This window comes from Sciurus carolinensis, unplaced genomic scaffold (assembly GCF_902686445.1).
Source record: "Sciurus carolinensis unplaced genomic scaffold, mSciCar1.2, whole genome shotgun sequence".
In the NCBI taxonomy this organism is placed as follows: Eukaryota; Metazoa; Chordata; class Mammalia; order Rodentia; family Sciuridae; genus Sciurus; species Sciurus carolinensis.
The window spans coordinates 148,105-170,889 of NW_025920209.1; the positions used below are offsets into that span (position 1 = coordinate 148,105).

Here is a 22,785-nt window from a genome sequence, read left to right on the forward strand (position 1 = left end):
TGGTATTTTAGGGAATGGTGTGCAATTGTTTTCTCTGGATAGTCATGTTCTCAATTAACTATTTTTTTCCATTTTCTCAACATTCAAGATTGTGTAAAAGTCCATAAGTAAGCAATATGGAATGGTCTTACTTTTTTTGTGTGTATATGTGTGTGTGTATGTTTGTATACACATATGCAGAGTACCTATGCATAAGGCATAAACATGTATATAATACAGCTGTCATATGTAAATACATAAAGTACATGTAAACATCATCATATCTCATGGGAATCAATTATTTTATGTTTATCCCCAGTATAGGTTCCCTGAGTGGCCTCAATGGACAAGCACAACCTAACATTGCTGAATGAATTCATCCTAATGGGAATCACAGAACTCCCTGAACTGCAGGTGCCATTATTTGTGATTTTCCTCATTATATACATGATCTCAGTGGTTGGTAACTTGGGCTGATTTTCCTCACCAAAATAGATGCCCAGCTGTACACACCCATGTACTTCTTCCTCAAACACTTGTCTTTCACAGATCTTGGTTATTCAACAGCCATGGGACCCAAAATGTTAGTAAATCTTGTTGCCGAGCGACCCACCATCTCCTACTCTTGGTGTGCTACCCAACTCACCTTCTTCAGCGTGTTCATCAGTAGTGAAGTTTTTATCCTGTCAGCAATGGCCTGTGACCGCTACGTGGCCATCTGTGAGCCCTTGCTCTACACAGTCATCATGTCAGAGGCATTGTGTCATGTGCTGGTGGCAATGCCTTATCTCAACGGTGTCTTTTTATCTTTGCTGACCGTCATAAAAATTTTTGTTTCTTCATTTTGTGGACATAAAGTCATCAGGCATTTTTACTGTGATAGTCTGCCTTTGATATTGTTGCTGTGCTCAGACACACATGAAAATAGACTGATAATTCTAATATTATCAACTTTCAATTTGGTCTCATCTCTCCTGATAGTCCTTGTCTCCTACATTCTGATCCTTGCCACCATCCTCAGGATGAACTCTGCAGAAGGCAGGTACAAGGCCTTCTCCACGTGTGGGTCTCACCTGACAGTGATAGTGGTGTTTTATGGGACTCTCTTCTTTATGTATGTGCAGCCTAAGTCTAGTCATTCCTTTGACACTGATAAAATGACTTCTGTATTTTACACTCTGGTGATACCCATGCTGAGTCCCATGATCTACAGCTTCAGGAATAAAGAAGTGAAAAATGCCCTACATAGAACCTGGAAAATGTGTGCACATATTCTCTTTAAAACAATATTATAGGATATGGTGACAATAAATTATGTAATAGCCAGTATACACTGTAACTTGCATTGCTTTAACATTATACTGCTGTCTCTATGGGACAGCAAGAATCAATATGTAGTTGTCACAGAACAGAGAAGCATTAATAATAATTTTCAAACCAAAAGTTTTCTGTAGTAAATGACTAATTGCGGCTTATACTTCAGATATTAATTTGTATTTATTTTAAAATCTAACTTAGATGCCATTCCCAGAAATTCTCAAGATAGCCTAAATTCTTCTCCTCTCTTTGGGTAAATTTTATTTTAAAGTCAAAGACTTTCTTTGTTCACTCTTTGTAGGTTGATCTACTACAAACCAAATACCTTATACACAAAGATTGATGCGTTCAGGAAGCATGCATTACTAACTCGCTTTATGAAGCTTAGAGGAAATTCAATGGGAAGTGACTGATACAGTGTTTTAGATGGTACTGAATAAAATGAAAATAGAATTGAGAAGTAGCAGGATGACACTCACATTTTTTACTTAAGTTTGTTAGGGAAGCCAGTTGATCAGTTGACTTTCAAAGGCAGAGTTGAGTGAGTGGGATGTATTCATAGCCAAGGGCAGACTGCTGCAGGGTGAGAGCTCCATTAAAGCAGAATTCCTTAACACTGAGATGATTGTTTCATTCAGGAACATCAGCAAAAAGATGGCTGGAGTATAAAATATGATTAAGAAATGGGAAGCAATGATAGATATATGATGTAGAACTGACCAAGTGATACCATCTAGGCTATTGTAAAATTTGTCCTTTATTCTGGTGGATAAAATACACTATGTATAAATTTTAGCTTTGAGATGCAATCTACCTTTGGATAAGGAATAGCTGGACTACTGTTAAATAACAGACCAGAGAATACTGAGGACTGAAAACAGAAAATCCTGTTGGAATTTATTTATAACAGTTTCAGAAGTGGATACAATCTTAGGCCAAGTTTGGAACAGGAATGAAAAGGGATGAGAATCTTGACATTAAAAAAAAAAAAATTCAGTAACATTTGCACACCTTGATGTAGGTGTGAGAATATTGGCAAAGAAGACTATTTTTAAAAGAATATTTTCATGGTGTACCTTGATATATTTTGAGTATTTCTTTCTGCTACCAATCAACACAGAGAAATGGAAACTTAGTTTAGCCTCCCAACAAAACAAGAAAAACAAAAACAAAGCAGAACAAACAAATGAACAACATATATCGTACATTTATTTTTAAAAACTGACACCAGGCAATTAAAGGCAGTTTCTTCAAATGGTAAAAAACAAATGAAATGAGTACTGTTATTTCTTGGCTTAAAAATGTCTAAGGGATGACTAGAAAAATACTGAGCTGAAGATACAAAGTGGAGAGCCTGATAAGAACAAGCCAGTTTGAGTTCACAAAATAATAATAATAATAATAATATTAATAATAATAATACATAATGCATCAGAGAGAGAGGGAAAGGGCATCCCATTTTGGGATAATCATCTTCAATTATTCATCAGGTGACTGATTATCACATGCACACGGCAACCACCAAAGATTGAAGAGAACTAATCTAAACATTGAAGAGAGCAGTGTCCAACACTCATAGGCAATATGAAAGGGGGAATTACATATAGCACTCAAAAAGATTTACTCTGTTAGAGCAGTATAATTTGCCCTAGAATAATCACTGCTCTAGACTCATCTAAGAAATCATGAAAGCAATATCCAAAAGGATTAACTTGTTTCCAACTGACTGACAAAGCTCAATTATATTTATAAAATATAGAATCATTCAACATACACAATTAATAACCACAAAGTGTTGGACATATTTTATTATTTTCAAGCATATGAAGAATCTGGAAAATATAAAGCATGCTGAGCCAAATAATGAAACATAACTGACCAAGGGAGCTTGGGATGCAGCTCAATATACAGCACTTGCCTAGCTTGTATGAAGACCTCACCTAACACACACACACACATACACACACACACACATAAACACACACGTGACCAAGAACTGACACATATTACTACTACCAAACAAAAGTATTTAATTTGTATGACATTTATACCTCCAATATTGCTAGGTAGAGACACAAAGGATATTAACAATAGAAATTGAACTGTGAGGGATAAATGTAGAATGCACAAGAAGAGAAGTGTATATGGTATATTTGCAGCAGATTAAGTGCTGTAGAAGAAACATAAGCAAGCCTAGCCTGTCAATACAAAAATGAAAATGTCAAAATGAAACCCAGGGAGCTAAAGGAATGTGAAGAGAGAGGGGAGAAACTATATGCTGGTTGACAACTTCAAGCAGCTGAGCACACTTGTAATTTACTTTCCTGAGAAGACTAAAATGATTTAACATAATTATAGGTGACAGTTTCATAAATGTTAAAAATGTGTGTGTATGATCATATCACAATGAATTCCACTCATTTGTATATATGTATATATATAAATACATACATATATGTGTATATATATATATACACATATATATGTGTATATATATTTCACTTATATACATATGTATAAAAATATATAATATACCAATTCAAAAAAATAAGTAAACAGAAAGAAGACCAACAGAGTTGAGGAAGGAAATTGAGAGAGGGCAAAGAGGCGGCAAAGGGGAAGTACCTCTAACTTAAATGGTGTAAATTATATTCTATGCATATATGAATATGTTAAAGGGAACCCAGTATTATTATTTGAGGATCTATTTGACTCTTTATATTTATATGTATATGGATACACCAATATTTGGGCCATACACATCTGCAGTCATTATATATATATATATATATATATATATATATATATATATATATATTTGGATTGCTTTCTTAATATATATTTGTATTGCTTTCTTAATATAAAGTGAACATTTTCTCTTCTGATTAATTTTGACCTGAAATCATCACACTTCTCAATACTATCATCTCATCTCAGAATTAGAATTTCATCAAATGAATTTGACAAAATTCATCATATTAAAAATATTGAAAAAGCTGGAGAAACTAGGGATACAGGGAGCTTACCTCAGCATTATAAAAGCTATAGGACAAATTCAATGCCTATAGCACACTGAATGGAGAAAGGCTGAAAGCCAGAAAAGTAAAAGTCAAAGTTTTCTGTATACTGATGACATGATCCTATGCAAAGAAGACCCAAAAACTCCACCAGAACCCTTCTAGAACTGGTACACAAATTCAGAAAAGTAAAAAGATGCAAGACCAACATCAATAGATGAACTGCTTTCCTATGGTGCAATAATGAATATGCCGAGAAAGGAGTCAGGAAAACTCTCCCATTCATAATAACCTCAAAGGAGAAAACAAAAAATCTTCGGAATAAATCCAATCAAGGAATGAATGACTTCTACAATGAAAACTATAGAACACTAAAGAAAGAAATTGAGGTAGAACTTAGAAGATGGAGAGACCTCCGATGTTCTTGGATAGACAGAAATAATGCTGCTCAAAAGGGCCTTACTACCAAAAGCACTATACAGATTCAATGCAGTCTCCATCAAAATACTGAAGACATCCTTCACAGAACTGCAAAATGGAATTCAAAACTAATTTAGAAGCATAAAAGACCCAGAAACCAAGACAATTCTGAGCAAGAAGTGAGGCAAAGGTTTTACAACTCCTGATCTCAAGTTAGGATACAGAACCATAGTTACAACAGCAGCATGATATTGGTACCAAAGCAAACATGAACAATGACATAGAAAGAAGACACAGAAAGAAATCCACACAGATGCAATCATCTTATACTCTATACAGGTGCCCAAACTATACTTTGGAGAAAAGAAAACATAACAGGTGGTTTTGGGAAAATTGGATGTCTTATGTAAATAGATTCCTGTCTTTTACCCTGAACAAAAGTCAACTCAAAGTTGAAATATTGACATTCTTATAGCTCACTCAGAGACTTTTGAAAGCACTGCTTCCTTTTGTACCAAGATGGATACTCTTTTTGTTCCTTTATCACATAAGAATTCATTTGTGCCCACATTCTTAAGTCACTGTAAATAACAATTATATACTGTACATTTCAAAGTTTGACAAAAGCACTTTGAAAGTTTTCACCACATAGAACTGATAAATGATTTAAAACATTATTCAATGTACATATTATATGGTAACCCATTAATAATGTGCAACATTTTATGGTTTATGTACCAGTTAAAATAAAGGAAAAAAAACTGTAATGTTCCAAACACTTTTGATTCCACTCCTGGTGCATTATCTTGCTTCCTAAGCTGCACCTTTGACCTCATAGGGAAGCCCCTCTGAAAGGTTAGTAGAAGAGATCAATCAGGTGTGGGTTAGTGATTCTTCTACCCACCTGATAGTGGGCAGCTACAGTGTTGCATCAACTTACTGGAACATCTCTAAAGGACAGTCATGAAGAAGAATCTTCTCAGCATGAGGAACATTGGGTAGAGCACTTTTTCTTGGAAGGGGAAATTGACAGATATGTAAGTGTATATCAAATCAAGTATGGTAGCACAGATGATAGCCTGGATGATAAAAGACAGAAATAATTTCACTTGTAAATTATAGACAACATAATGTGGACAAGAAATACAGGGATTTAACTCTCCGAAATAGTAAAAATAGGAAGATATTGGTGTCTCCTGTAAATACACAGCAAAAGGTGAACTAAGCAGAGAGGATTTTGATAAGCAAGTCTTTGGCATGACCTTCTCTATGGATGTCAGTTAACCTCTTTCCTCAGGAAAGAAGGTTCATGAACACAGTAGTATTTTAAATCTCAATATCGTAAAGACTCAGCCATAGTAGTAAGTAGGTGGGAACACCTTGAAGGGCTGAGGCAATGTTCTCCAGGAGAATAAATATGATCTGAATCAGCCCCAACATATGGTGCTTCTTTTGAGTAGACAGAAAGCAGTGGTCCAGGATTCAAGAGATAGTAACATTCATTATTATCCCTTGTGAACAGTAGCAAAATGTTTGGATCACATTCCTATGCTTTTATGCTTTAGTGATCAAGAGGTCTTAGATAGGGAGGAAGGAATTCTTCCCCTAGGAGATAAGGCAATTATTCCAATGAACTGGATCTTAAGACTCATTTGACCACTTTGGGCTGCTCATACCTTTGAATGCACAGGCAAAGGAATAAGTTACAATGATGCCATGGTGATTATTCCTGACTTCTAAGGAGGAAATGGATTCCTAATCCATAATGGGGGTAAAAGAATTGCAAAATGGAAGACATACCCAAAGCCTTCTCCTCATATTATAATGCCTGTGGTAATATGGGAACATATTAAAGTCAAAAGATAATTCCAACACTTTAATATGAATAACTACTAATATTCCAGACCTTTCATAAGTGAAGATTTGTATAACCCCAATAGGGAGGGAATCACCACCAGTTGAGGCACTTGTGGAAGACAAAGGGAATATTGAATGGTTAACAGAATGTAATTATAAATATCATATACTATAATTTATTAGTTATAGTAATAAGGGTTGTGATTTCCAGGAGTATTTCCTACTTTTCTTGTGATATGTGTGTTTACAAACACACATACACATATTTTGAGGCAAGTATCTGTTTTCATTAATTTTGTATCCCATTATCATTCAGTAAAAGGTGAATTGCCTTATATCCATCCATATTTAAGTGATGTTAGCTTTGCATCATAGTACATTAGGTGTGGGATATAGGTGGAAAAGCAAACATAATGGAAGTATGTTACCTCATCTTCTGGGAAAGGAATTCATGGGTTTTGAGTTGTAGGTGAGATTGTTAAACCATCTTAGGCAGAATTAGGATATTGGTATTGCCTTTAATTGGAGACAGAGTATGTTTTAAGAGGTTGCATATGGGAGTCAAATTGATGTGAGGGTTAATTTTATGTATTGAGTTAACTTGGCTAATGAATGCCCAGGTTGCGAACAAAATTGTGTTTGGATGTGTCTGCGAGGGGTTGTTTCTAGAAGATATAAACATTTGAATTGTTAGACGATTGAAGTAGATAGCCCTCTCTAAAGGGAATGGTATCAATTCAACTCACTGAGACCCTGAGTATAGCGAACAGGCAGAGGAAGGAACGTCTTGCTCTCTGCTTGAGCTGGGTCATCCATTTTCTCTTACCCTCAGCTATCCTTCCTCCCACCCCAAAAGCTTTTCATGACTTTAGTCTGAGTCTGAACCTGCTAGCATTGGCTTCCTTATTTCCAAGTTATAGGTTTGACTGGAACAAGACAGGCTTTTCTGTATCTCTAACTTGCAGGCAGTGACTCATGGGATTTCTCATCCTCCAAAATTGTGTGAGCCATTTCCTCATTAAGACTTCTCTCTCAATGCACATGGGTTCTGTTTCTCCAAAACACCCTCACTGATACACCTGTGGATAAAATTGTCTATGACAATTAGGGAACAAGTTCTAGAAATTCCGGTAAGCTCATTTAGGGATAAGCAGCAAATTGCTTGTCATTTATTCAGGGCTTCTCAAGTCTCAGAGGTTAAAAAACATCTATAAAATTTTCTCAATAGACCATGTGAGAAACATTTGACAGAGCCAAGATAGAGATTTCATTACAGGTAAAACACAAAATGTTTCACCTGATGCCATGTTTTGGAGATATTTACAAGTTTTCAATAACATTTGCAAATTTTAACTTTAATTTGATGTCAAAACCATAGCAAAATATTATTGTTCATTTTAAACTCTGTGATTTCCACCATTGAGTAGTGCCTTAGTAGAAATAAGTCCTTTCCTTTTCTATTATATTAATATGTTCATGTTATCATGAAGGTGATGAGCTAAATGCTCATAAGCATCCTTGAAAAATCATCATGGTACTACTTAAAACTCTTTAAGTTTTATTTGAATAATTTTATCTCTGACAGAGACCAAAACTGAGACCAATTGAAACATAGCTAGGGTGTTTTATTTTACTTTATTTTTTTAAGGTCAGGCTTATAAACCTGAAGGGATTCATTTGGATATCCTTTCCAATAGTTATTAATTACTCTATGTTTTTTTTTTGTGAGACTTTCAGAATATTGTCGCATTTAACGATTATTTAAGTAGATATGTGGATCTGCTTCTATCTTCACATCTTGAATAGTATAGAGGGAGTGTCTATCTCTCATTCAGCTGTGAAACAACTGGGAGGAGTTTTTTAAGTATTCATTATATTTTAATGGGACAATACTCAGAATGCTCTGAAATTTGCACAGCGATGTGACAAAAAGGAAATAGAATATTTTAGAGTATAATTTTAAAAATAGCAGTGATCAGTAATCATGGGAGATAATAATATATGGAAAAGTAGTTTCTTTCATTTCATTGAACTCCACAATCAGTAAGAAATAGCACTTTGTGCAATCTACTATTTTTTTTTTTTACTTTTCTTGCTTGCAAAACAAAAACAAAGAAAAGCAAGCAAAACTTAGATTTATATGTTATTTTGTTGTACATACTGCAGGTTTTTCTAATAATGTAATCTGACACACATTCCCAGATTTATTTATTTATTTATTTATTTTGGGCAGGGAGGGGTGGTGGTGCTGGCGATCAAACCCAGGGCCACACGCATGCTAGGCACTCTCCCTCTGGGCCTTGTGCCCAGCCCCCCAGATTTCTGATATAGGAATGGTGTATTCATTAAGGATGGATAGTATAGCAAGAGGTCTTGGGCAATATTTTAATTGATTTAGTTCAAGTAACATTTAATGAGCTCTATATTTAAGGTGATAAAATAGTGAATTATTTTTGCTTATAGTTAACTACAAGATTTCTGTTACTGCAACTTTCATTATAATCAGTATAATTTCTATTTCTTTCTCTACCTTCATTTATCTCTTTGGAATTATTTATACATTGACTCATTTAATTTCTATTCCTTCCTCTCAAAAATTATATATATATATATGTGTATGTGTGTGTGTGTGTGTGTGTGTGTATATACCTATATACATACATATATACATATAAGCACATACATATGTATATGCACAAGTATTTACACATGTATTTGTATAGATATATTTATATGTGCCAATATATATGTGTGAATGAATAATAAGTTCTAGGTAACTTATGTTACTTGCCCAATTGTTAATTGGTATATAAATAAAATACAGCATCAATGCTATCTGCATACTTGTATATATTCTGACATGTTCTTCCATGTAAAGTCAAATAATCCACACTGTGATGTTTTCTTATTAAGACACCTATGTGATATCTATCAATCATATTGAAGCTGAAAAACTTGTGGGCCTAAAGGCTTTCACAGGCCTCTCTTGGAGGAGAGGTTTCTATGCATTTTTGCAATACATGCTTGATAATATTTTATATCATCAAATTGAATATCTCATATTATCATAGATAATGCATAAATGTCACTGAGATAGAAATTATATAATTGACAAATACAGCACTATAAATAGTATACCTTTACACATATCCATAATGCACTAATTTGAAAAGCAATTAACAAGTCAAAAGAATCACTAATTGCACTTTAAATTATTTGAAGAAATTTAATCAAATTTATAGTCAATAACTAAATTGCCACAAAGATTGTTTATTTTTCCAAATATTTATTGAAATATGTGTATTTGATGTATTAAGCATGGGGTAAAAAGGAATCATTATACCAAAAAAATAGTGAGAGGATAATATAATAAACTCAAAATTTAATTTTGTGTTAACTTTTAAAATATATACATATATCTCCATTTACATTCTTCTACCTATCTGTATTATTGGGGTTTCTCAACAGTAGTCCTAATGATGTTTTGGGCTAAATATTGGATATAGTAAAATGTTTTACAGTTCAACTGCCCTCTAACCTTTGGGTACCAATTGCAGACCACTACAGAGGTGGAACAAGAAATATGCCTAGAATATATTCCTAGATATTGGAAATAAAAGCAGGTCAAACGGAACCACCAATCTGTCTGTGTGTATCTATAGTACCATGTAGATACATTTTCAATTTATAAATGTGCTTATTTTCAAATATCATAAATTGGGGAGTTAGGGTATGTCTTATTTACACAAGCTTACATACCAAAAATCTCCCAAGTCATAATTTAGAGGAGTTATTGACTGTGCTGATGTCTGTATCCAAATAGGTTCTGTGATAATCTTTGATGGAAAAGCAAAATCTCACATTGGTGAGTGAATTCATTCTGATGGGTATCACATCGCACCCTGAGCTGCAGGCTCCACTGTTTGGGCTCTTCCTCATCATCTTTGTGGTCACTGTGCTGGGCAACTTGGGCATGATCATCCTCACCAAGGTAGACCAGAGCCTGCAAACACCCATGTACTTTTTTCTGAGACACTTGTCTGTGACAGATCTTGGTTATTCTACAGTTGTGGGCCCCAAAATGTTAGTAAATTTTGTTGTGGATGAGAATACAATATCCTATTTTTTGTGTGCCATGCAGCTAACTTTCTTTCTTGTGTTCATCATTTGTGAACTTTTTATTCTGTCTGCAATGGCCTATGATCGCTACGTGGCCATCTGCAACCCTCTGCTCTACCCAGTCATCATGTCTCAAAGACTATGTCAAGTGTTGGTTGCAATTCCTTACCTCTACAGTATATTTGTTTCTCTTCTAATCACCATAAAAATTTTTGATTTACCCTTTTGTGGCAACAAGATTATAAGTCATTTCTGTGACAGTCTCCCCTTGTTATCTTTGCTGTGCTCAAATACACATGAAATTGAGTTAATCATTTTGATTTCAGCAGGGTTTAATCTGGTTTCATCTCTTGCGATACTCCTGTTTTTTTATCTACTCATCATTGTAGCCATTTTCAGGATGAACTCTGCTGAAGGAAGGCACAAAGCTTTATCCACCTGTGGATCCCACCTGACAGTGGTCATAGTGTTCTATGGGACTTTGATATTTATGTATGTGCAGCCCAAGTCCAGTCACTCCTTTGACACTGATAAAGTGGCTTCCATATTTTACACTCTGATCATCCCCATGTTGAATCCCTTGATCTACAGCTTGAGGAACAAAGATGTAAAGTGTGCCCTAGAAAGGATGTGGAAAAATTTATGTAATATTGTTTCCTAATATTCTCAATATGATTCTTATCAATTTGATTATGGACATAAAATTTTAGTCTGTGTGCATCCAGAGTCAGTGGCAAGAACAAATGCATTCAACCATATATCCATGTGTGGTCATATATTCTAGATTCTTTTACCTACTCTAAAATGATTGCTTTTAAAAAACAGCAGTAAAAGGACTGAGGATGTACCTCAGTGGTAGAGCACTCTCCTATCATGCATGAAGTCCTGATTCAATCCCCAGTACTTAAAAAATGAATGAATGAATGAATGAATGAATGAATGAATGAATGAAATGGTAACATATATTTACCTTCCCTGAGAGAGGTCAATGAATACATAATATGTATAATATGTCAGTATGTAAGTCAACATTATAGCACAATGGAATGTTCCTTGTGAAGAAAGCAAGCAAGGGAAGTGAGCAGGCTGAGTGGGCATACTGGACAGTAGGAGGTGCAGAGAGAAGTGGCAAGAGTTTCTGTGCATTTCTTACCCATCTTAATAAAATCCAGGGTTGCAATTCCACCTGTGTGTATGTGTTGGTATACATATAACTCCTTTCTCTTTTTTTCAGTCTTTGCCAGTTTTACTGGGGTATTTTGGAATTGTACCTGATGCAAGATGTTTACCTGTTGGGAAGAGTTCAAGTATTCATAGGAATTTGCTCAAATGCAACTATTCTGGATGTTGCAATTCCATTCTGTAATTGAAGTTCTCATTTCCACATATAAATCTATTAAATAGATACATTTTGTTTACCAGTAATCTGTGTGTCCTCATAGGCACCTGAATTTGTTTCAATCAGTCCACTTGGTTGGCATCAGTGGATGTACCAATTAAGGAAATATTTTTTGGTCATTCATGGAAGCCCTTGGGTTGGTACTTTTTTCTAAAGTGATTGTTTCTCTTTGATTTATGACTGTTTGTTTTCATGGATTGTAATATTTTCTTATTCTTGTAAAGCAAAAGTAATTATCATTGTTTTAATGTAAAGTTCCAGTTTTTCTCAGATTTTGAATTGAAAAGATGATTACATGATACTGTATTGTTTCCCTTTCATTGGGTTGCTATTTCTCTATGGGGATCAGTATCCTTCATGCACTACATTTTCATGCACATTCACAATTTTTCTGCATCATTTGATCATTTCACTTGTAAGAAGCTCAAGAAAACATCCCATACATAGATGGCACTTGAGGATATTTCCAATAAAAGTAAGGTTATGTACATAAGAGAGGATAAAGTTTTTTCCATCCAGAGTTGCTCCATACCATTGTCCATGTTTCCCCAGATACATTTTTCCTGTTTTCATTTTGTGTAATAGTTCTAGGACTTTATTGAATTTATCAGTTTGAATATTTGTTTACATCACTGTAATGAAATAAAAGTTTTCTGTGTAGCCAATAAAATTCGATAAAATATTCTTTTGGAATAACATTTACAGGTGTGTAGTACCTGGTTATGTGAGCATAATATTTTGAAATGGTTGATGCAGTTAAAATTAATTTCCAAAGTGGAGGTCAATACAATCTGTAATAGTAATGAATCATGTCTTAATTAATTTAACCTTCACATTAGCTTCACAGTAGTAGGTATGTCCTACTAAAAGTTCCATTTTTCATGAGGTTAAAATAGAGACTGAGAGTAGGGTGAGAAAATTGCCAGAGTTCACTAAGCTATTAGGGATTAAAACCAGCTTTCAAGGTCATTTTATCTCTCTCCACCTTATATTCTCTTAACCATCACTCAGCACTGTCTCTTAATTTGCTTCACTACTGTCACTTGGAAATGACAGAAACTAATATCTGACTTTTCCGGTGTCAGGTCAGGAGGACAAAAGGCAAAAGGATGAGTAATGAGTACCACTGGTGACTACAGTATATCATATAATCATTCCCATTTAGTTCAAAGTCTATGATTCAGCCAAATATGAAACAAACATAATAAAAATAACAGCACAATAATAAAAACAACACCAATAGAAAATGATACAGTACAACATACATAAAATTATTGGTGCGACATGTACATTGTATTAGGCATTGCAAGTAATCCAGGATGATTTTAAATATATAAGAGTATATGCAAAGTTTATACAATCATATAGGTTGGTGATAAGTTGTCAATACTTTTTGTTTACTTGAATTAAAAGAGTTTGTGTCCTCACCATATGCACACATACTCAAAAAAATTAAAGTAGTACACATAGTCACAATCATTAGAAGTCACTCATTCTATTCTATACAGAAAATAATGATATTCAAAAACTTTCAATAAAAGATTTATTATCTGTGTAAGCAATATAGGACAAAACAGTAGACCATTAGTTACTCTGGGTATTGATTGACCATTGGTGTAGTTAATTTGATGTTCCTTGAGTTGGATGTAAGAAAGTGGAACCCACTATTACATATTATTTTCATAAATATAAATAAATAAAAATAAATTTTAGAAAGTTGGACAAAGGAACTGAACAAGCATAAATCAAATAAGGCATAAATGGCCAATAATATATGAAAAATACTCAGCATCAGCAATTACTATGAAATGCAATGAGAGAGTAACTCATACCTATCAATGGTTATTCCCAAAAAATGAAAGGTAACAAATGTTATAAGGACTTGGACAATACGAAATTCATATATTGTTGGTAGAAATGTAAATTATTACAACCATTATCAAAAATGGTGAGGAGGTTTCTCCAAAAATCAGTGATAGATATATCATATGACCCAGTAACCCACTTCATATATATCCAAAGAACTGGAATCAATATGTGGAAGGGACATTCTACTACTGTGGTGATTGCTGCTTTATTCACAATAGTCAAACAATGGAAACCGCTGTGTTTATCAGTACATGAATGAATAAAGAAAATGTGGTATATAAACATGAGGGAATACTATAGAACTTTAAGAGCAGGAATTCCTGTAATTTGGGGCAATATGAATACATCTGAAGGATAATATGCTAAGTGAAATAAGCCAGGCACAAGAAGACAAATAACACATGATCTTACTTAAACTTGTTATCTAAAGAAGTTGAACTTGAATTCACAGAAGTACAGAGTAGAAGAATGGTCATCATTTTTATCACTTTGTTTCACCTTTCTGTACCCCATAAAAATGCAATTATAATTTTTCAATAAAACAATAGTAATAAAAATTTCATTAAAACACACGTAAATGAAGATTCATTTTAACAATACTGGAGAATGAATAAACACTTATATCAAAATATCCAGGCATTAATTATAAAAATAAGAAACATATTTTAAAATGTACATTATAAATCACTGGAAAAATGAATTATCACACAGGAAAAAATGAGAAGGATACTCAAAATTATACTGAAATTATGAAATTGGTGGTATGTATTTCCTAAGAAATTTTGTCAGTGTCAGTAACTAGATTCTTGGGTTTTAACAATTACTTTGGAAAATAACAGGAAACTGGAAAAAAGATATAACATTTGTTCACAGATACCTGACTTTGTGCATGGGACAATGATCTGTGAGAGAAAGGGTACTTAACTGGTTCCTGACATGGGTTAGTGACAGGACATAAAGAGACATCAACGATTGTATTTGGATGAGGACACAAAGTCAGAACCAGCCAGACTAAAGTGCCTGAAGCTGAGAATGGAGTGGGGTCAGAGAAGAGAGTAGGAAATCTGTACTGAGTCTCTTTGAGACTTTGGATGACCACTAAAATACACATTATAGTGTAATTTCATAAAGCAAATTTTGGAAGAATTATCAGGAAGAGAGAAATTTCCAGAATCTTTGTGATGAAAATTACCAGGTCACATAGGATTAGAATGTATTTGCATTCTGGCAACTGATAGTGATGCAGTTTAATAGTAACTTAGGACATTCCCAAGACTGCTGCAGACTGAAGAATTCACCCAGAGGAAAGCAGTCACTAAACCCTATGTTAACAGAGTTTAGCATTAATCCTCAAAGTATGTATAAACTGACATGCTAATAAATAAACTGTCTGCCAAAACAAAACTCTACATCTTCTAAATAAGATTTGACACTAAGGTAATGAATGACTTCCGTTTTACAACTTACATTTTGAGGGAACTTATTGCTCAAGACCATTAGATAGAAATTTCACATGGCACCCATATCTTGTAAAGAACCAAAAGGCAAAGTGTGTGACAATCACAGCCACAGGAAAATTAAGAATGAATCCCAGACAGGATACAGAAAGAAAAAAGTAATATATATTATTATATTATTATTATGTCCAATTCCCTGCCCCTGGAACATGTATCACATAGGAGGAAGGTACTAGAAGCCTAGAATAGAAGAAAATATCAAGTGATATTTGCATTAACAATCATAGTTAGTTATTATTTATTTATCTCTTGCAGTACTGGGGACTGAACACAGGTCTTTGTGCATGTAAGGCAACTTCTCTGCCACTGAGCTACTTAAGGAGAGTTTGCAATCTCAGGCACACCATGTTAATTTCCTTCTCAAATAAAAATTATAAAATGATCAAATAAAATTGACATTCATAAAAAGGATGTATAAAAATACCCAATGTTGGGAGAAGTCCTAGTTCTTGGCTGGCAGCAGTGAACATCTCAAGCGTGTAAACTTGCAGGGAGGAGCCTTTTGCTTCTCCTACCTAGGAAAGTAAATAACTGCCCCAAGTTGACTCAGTGTTACCAAGGGAACCTGGTAGTCTGATTCCCCGTGGCACATTGTGATTGGGTAAGAAACCTACAAAATGTATAGCTGTTCCTGCAATAAACGAGTTTGCAGGCTACTCGCCACAAGCCTGCTTCCACCCAACTCCCGGAGTCTGGATCTTGACTCTGCACCCTTACCAGCATCTGAGCTAGCCTGGCACAGTAGACAAACTACAACCCACATCTCCATAGCATATCATAATGTCCAGTATAACATTCAAAATTTTTTGATATATGAACATACAGGAAAATTAGAACAAGGTTTTCTGTGCAAACAAAAGCTGACTTTACATTCTGTTCCTCCCTTCTAGCAGTGTTCAGTGACCCTAGACTCTTAGCTGAGGCTATGTGAGCTTTCTGGGGCCTGTAGTCCATTTATGCCCTGCATCAAAATCTATTTTGCACATGTGAAAGTTTGGGGTGGTGGAGAACTTTCTGCCACCTTTAGCAGAAACAAACTTCTCTTTTACATCCCTGCGAGATCTGTGTCAAAGAAACAAAAATGAAAGTTGAAACAAAAATGAAAGTCAATACAATACGACTTCTAGAAGAAAATCTGAAAAAAACTAGTTTTAATTACAGTGCATATAAAAATTTAAAGAGCAAAAAAAAACAAAAAATAAACAACAAAAAACAAAGCAAAACAATGTTAAATGGGCAAAAGTTTAGTAATTTCATAAAAGACCACAAATTAATGAACAAGTATCTGGAAGGCTATCACCATTGTTTGTTGTTAGTTATAAGACAAATAAAAATTCAAATCACAATGAGATATTCCCTTGCATTATCTCCCATTTCAAGTTTAAAATCCAAGAATACACTTCCTCTATCAAATATTTGCAAGAACACTGAGAAAATCAGAACTTGATACTTCACATTTGTTGGTAATGCAAATAAGTTTGCAAAACTGAGGGTTTCTTCTAAAATTGACTTTAACATAATCTAAATTCAGTGATCCTACTTTTAGACTCATAAATATAAACATTATTACACATATCAACAAATATACTTGTGTAGGAGAGTTCCCTAATAACCCAAAACTCAAATACTCATCAGTAAGAGAACAGTTACAGAAATATGGTACATTAGTAGCAAAACAAACTTGTGGATGAATTTCAAAAGCAATATACTGAATTAAAGATGCCAAATCAGTAGTAAGTTTTGTGAGATTTTACATGTATAAATTTGAGAAGAGTTAAAAAATATTTTGGGGAAAAGATCAAAATGTTTGGAGGGATTAAGATATTAGGAAAATTTCCTTAGGTTGGAGGCAGTGTTGGGCATGGAGAGCATAAAATATGAGGAAATTTTTTTCCTTGGTGTTAAAAATTTTCTTTATCTTGATTTAGGTGTCAGGTCAGGCAGTAGGCACAAATGAAGTGTATTTTTAAAGACTTCAACTTATGCAATTTAGATTCATTTCCAATTTCATGAAAATTCCTCTCAGTTCTTCTACAAATGAAAGTCATAGCAGATTTTATGTTTGATAAATTGGTACTGGACATTATCCAAAGGAAGTGAAACCTTTTCTCTGGCAATATGCCATTATGGTATCATGATCATTACAGGTTTGCCTTCTGAAAGAAAAGTCATATATGTTATTCATGTAGTATGAGGCTCTAATTCCAAATAGTCTAGACATCAAATATATGACTTCAGGCAATGAGTCATATATTTGAATATGAGAATAGTTGCATTTAATGCACAAGTATGGGGTAAGGGATATATTTTTAGCCTCATGTCTGCTGTATACTTTATCTGAGTAAGGATTTAAAATAAAAAAACTTACATTGTAGCTTTAATGTCATCTAAAATTTCATCATGACTTTGGACATGTTCATTTTACTGGTAGAAAGTCAATTTCAAAATATTTTCCATTGTTATGAATATCTTTAAAATGTTTTTGATCTTCATGAGAATGTACAGATCATTTATGTTGCTTTTCTCCTTTCCTTGAGTTGTCTCTGCATTTCTCTTTGGGGAATGGGTAGAGTGTCCCAGACTATCAGTGGGAAAATCAAGGCATTGTTCTGAATCTCTCACATGATTTAGGCACAGGAGTCTGCAAAGTGTATAATTTGTGGGAGAGGAATGGAATAGAAAGGGAAAATTTAAATGAATAGAGAAGCATTGGGTGACTTCGTATAGGTAAAAAGGATGGAATTGACTCATCAATCATCAATTTTGCTCTTTCCTTTGCCCCCTGCCCTGTATCAGAAAGGCAGAACTGGCACACAGAGAACTTAGATTCCTAGAACTGTCACTCACTGGCACGAAGTACCTCCAGGATCCATAGGCTCCAAACTGTGGGACTGTCTCTTGTCTTCCAGAGTTTTCTACCTGGTAGTCCTTCACACTAACACTGATAATAATTCAGGCTATCATATAATGATAATTCTATCCCAAATGTTTTTTGACTATTTTAAATTCTGAACACTATTCTAATTGAAAATCATGCTTATGAAATACAGTTGTTCATTGAGGAGAGGGTGAGTGTGAAGGTGTCTTAGGCAAAGCAACCTCCCCACCCTCGATCAATGCAGGTCCACTTTGTTGTTCTGACTGCCTGCATAGATTTATAAATGGCAAGGGAGTAGGTATCACAGAAATAAAGTGACAGTAAGATGTGATAAAATAAATGCTCAAATAATTCTTGTGCAAATTCATACATATCCAATCATTTCTACCTTGTTGTATTTTAGTGGAAATTATATAAAAAGTACATAAATTTAAATAATCAAAATGTCTGATTATTTGAAATATTGGCATGTTTCAGCAGAATTTGTTCCATATCTTTATGTCTAGAGCTTATACAATGGAGGGGTATTTTAACAAAGAAAAAACAAAATTATATATGTAAATTGAGACATAAGAATGAATATAAAAGATGAAAAAAATAATTTTTAAAATTTCAAGTAATTTTATAAATCTTATGAACTTTTAATACAAAATATATTTTATTTATGATATTTCAGACAAACTTCAACCTACAGTGTAGGAGTGTTCTTAGAGCACATAGTTATGCCAGAAGAGAAATTCAATGATAAATTCCATTGATTTTGAACTATATCTAATATGTGTATATTATTATTTATTATACATAATATGTAATTATTATTATACATTATATATTGTATATGCAATAAGCATCAAAATGTATTATCAATTAGGTACTCTTATATGAACCCCACAAATGCTTGTAGATCCACCCACGTGATCCTATATTACTTGAGGGTGATGGAGTGGAAATCGGCATACAAAAGAAGGTAACCAATCATGTTCAACATACATTATATTTGCATCTTTTACAAAGATATGGGATTTAGTGAGTGCATTTTTAAGCACTAGTAAAATGCTAGTAGTCATGAACTACTAGTGCAAATAAGGGACTCTAAAACTTCAGATTCATTAACTTCTTTATCTTTGCCTGCCTCTGTGACAGTATCAAAATCCTAGTCAGGTGGCAGTGGTGCACAACTGTAATCTCAGTGACTCAAGCTGGCTGTAGCAGTAGGATTAAAAATATTTGAGGAAGTTTTGGAAACCTGGTGAGACCCTACCTCAAAATAAAATTAAAAAGAAGGAAGCACAACTGAATTCCACCCCCAATACTAACAATAAATAAATAAATAAATGAATGAATAAATAAATAAATATTCCACAAGAAATCTCTGAAAAAAGTAGAAGTGCACAAAAGAAAAACTGAACTGTTTTTGTGTAATTGAAGCAATCTACTATTTCTATATTAATATCTATATGGATTTGCTATCAATGCATATGTTCAAAATAATGCTGGTATTATTTAGACTTTATATTATATCAGTGTATGTCTTTCATAAAAATCCCTGATAGGTTAAAATTGAATCAGTAGAATCTTCCATCCTTTATTTTAGTTTCAAAATGAGATGCAGCAGTAATTTGTCAATGAACTATTATGAAGAAAATTTACCACTGATTCACAAATATTATATACGTTTTTCAGCAACATGATATAAAACCTTATGACAACATCCCCACCTTTTTTTTTTTCCAGAAAACAGAACTGGAATTAATGGCAAAACAGAAGCTTACAGTGCCAACGGAATTTATTCTGATGGGAGTCACAAGGTGGCCTGAGCTGCAGCTTCCCCTCTTTGGGGTCTTCCTCATCATCGACACAGTTACAGTGGTGGGTAACATGGGCATGCTCATTCTGACCAAGGTGGGTTACACCTGCACACATCTATGTATTTTATTTTATTTAATCAAACATCTGACTTTCATTGACCTTGGCAATTCCATTGTCATTTGTCCCAAGATGCTGGTAAATTTTGTTGTGGAACAAAATACCATTTCCTTTTATGCATGTGCCACCCAGATGGCTTGCTTTATTATTTTCATCAACAGTGAACTTTCCATTTTTTCTGTCATGGTCTGTGACCACTATGTGGCCATCTGCAACCCTCTGCTTTACAATGTCATCATGTCTCAGAGACTCTGCCATGTGCTGGTGGGTATTCCATACCTCTACAGCACCTTTCAGACTCTCTTGTTCCCTATTAAGTATTTCACAGCAACCTTCTGTGGCCCTAAGGTCATCAGTCATTTCTACTGTGATGTTGTTCCCTTGTTACCTATGCTTTGCTCAGATGCACAGGAAATACAGTTGTTGATCATACTATTTTTGGCATTTAATTTGATCTCCTCCCTCCTGGTAATCCTGGTATCCTATATTCTGATTCTGCTTGCCATATGTCAAGTGCATTCTGCAGAAGGCAGGAAAAAGACTTTCTCCACCTGTGGGTCTCATCTGACAGGGGTGGTGTTATAATATGGGTCTCTACTTTTTATGTATGTGCAGCCTAAATCCACTCACTCCTATGAAACTGATAAACTGGCCTCTGTATTTTACACTTTAGCAATCCCCATGCATAATCCCTTGATGCATTGGGAACAAAGAGGTAAAAAAATGCCTTCCACAAGGTCTTTAAAAATCAACACAAGCATCATGTTTAATGTTCATTATGGACTCGTGTCAAAATAAACTATGATGAAGGAAATGTGATTTATAATATTCCTTTAATGTATCAAAGATACATAACATGATTTTTATAACTATACATAATGAAGTGATTAATATATTCATTGCCATTAAGATGATCATCATCTCATATAGTTATAGTATCTCCACTTCAACTAATTTGAATCATTTTTTTCTTAGTCAATTTAAGTGTTTGTCAATTTTGTTTATTTCTTTAAAAATTCAACTCCTAAATCTATTAATTTAATTTAAACACGTTAAGAGATTTTTGTGTCCTATCAGATGATCTAATCTGGAATCTGTTCTCTGCAGTAGGAAAGAATATACATTGTGCTTCTCAGAGATGGAAAGTTCTATATATGTCTGTTAGACCTGTCTGGTCTGAAATACAGGTTCAGGGAACTCAGAAGTCTCCAACTAAATTCAATACAAGAAGAAGTTCAAAAAGACCAATTAAAATCAAACAATCAGACATAGAAGATGAAGAATTCTGAAAACATCAGGAAAAATAACTGTTAAAAATATCCAGGGAGGTCAATAAGTCTATTGTCCATTTCTCATCAAAAATATGCCAGTCAAGGAGATAGTGGAATAATATATTTGAAGTGTTGAAGGGAAAGGAATAGTCAAAAAAATACCTTTTCTGGTAATGCTGCCCTTCATTAATTAGGGAAAACCCATAGCTAACATCAAACTCTTGGAAAAGATTTGAAAGCTTTTCCTCTCAGGTCATAAATAAGAAATCTTAGCCAAAGGAATTATGTGATAAAAAGGAATGTATAGTACCTAAAAAGGAAGGGAAAAAGGGAATGAAGGGAAGGAAAGAGTGAAAGTTTATCTCTTTGCAGATTCCATGATCTTATAACTAAAAATCTACAAATATTTTTATAAACACACACAAAGAAATTATTAGAGCTGATAAACAAATTTATGAAGTTGAAAGTCAAGAATTTCACATATACTTAACAATAATGTGATATATAATTCATCAAGCTTGGAGGAAAGGGTTTGAATGTTTTCTCCATAAAGAAATAATAAATGAGAAGACAGATTTGTTGAATCTAATTTAAATATTATGCAATGTGTATGTGTACAAAAACTTCAAATGACACCTCCTTAATATCCACATTCTCTGTTTTTGTGCATCAGGTAAAAATTTTGCCTTAATAAATTCACAAATAAAAATAAAAAATGCTTGTATAAACTATCAATTAACTAATTGAACATGATTTTCTTTAAAAGTCCTATATATGATGCATAATAACTATTTATGAGTAAACTCAACCAAGGAAGCGAAATATATGTACACTGAAAAATATAAAACATTGATGAAAGAAATTGAAAATGGCATGAACAAACGGAAATATATCCTATGTTCATGAACTTGAAGAACTAAATATTGTTAAAACGCCCATTACTTTTTATTTTATAAAAGAATGTTATTATGCCAATTAACTAATTAATTAATTATAAATGAGAAAGAAATAAAACTTTCCCCATCAAAAATTCTGAGGAAATTCATCACTGCTAGAACTGATATACAGAAAATTATAACGGGAAATATTCAAGCTGAAATGAAATGCTCCAAATCAATAACATGAGAACATATAAATGTGTAAAAATTACTGGTTAGGTCAAACATATAATTAAACTTGGAAAGTTTTTACACAGTAATGGTGATGTACAAGTTAT

At 33.8% G+C, this 22,785-nt stretch overlaps 1 protein-coding gene and 2 pseudogenes across 1 annotated transcript; all 3 read left to right on the plus strand.

The window, feature by feature from the left end:
* Positions 1-321: 321 nt before the first annotated feature.
* Positions 322-1,274, plus strand: LOC124975029 (olfactory receptor 8K3-like; annotated as a pseudogene).
* Positions 1,275-10,431: 9,157 nt separating this feature from the next.
* Positions 10,432-11,370, plus strand: LOC124975066 (olfactory receptor 8K3-like). The gene has a single exon (XM_047537946.1). The coding sequence runs from the start codon at positions 10,432-10,434 to the stop codon at positions 11,368-11,370; it is 939 nt and encodes a 312-aa protein (XP_047393902.1).
* An 8,754-nt stretch (positions 11,371-20,124) lies between these two features.
* LOC124975030 (olfactory receptor 8K5-like) lies at positions 20,125-21,068 on the plus strand (annotated as a pseudogene).
* Positions 21,069-22,785: the final 1,717 nt, after the last annotated feature.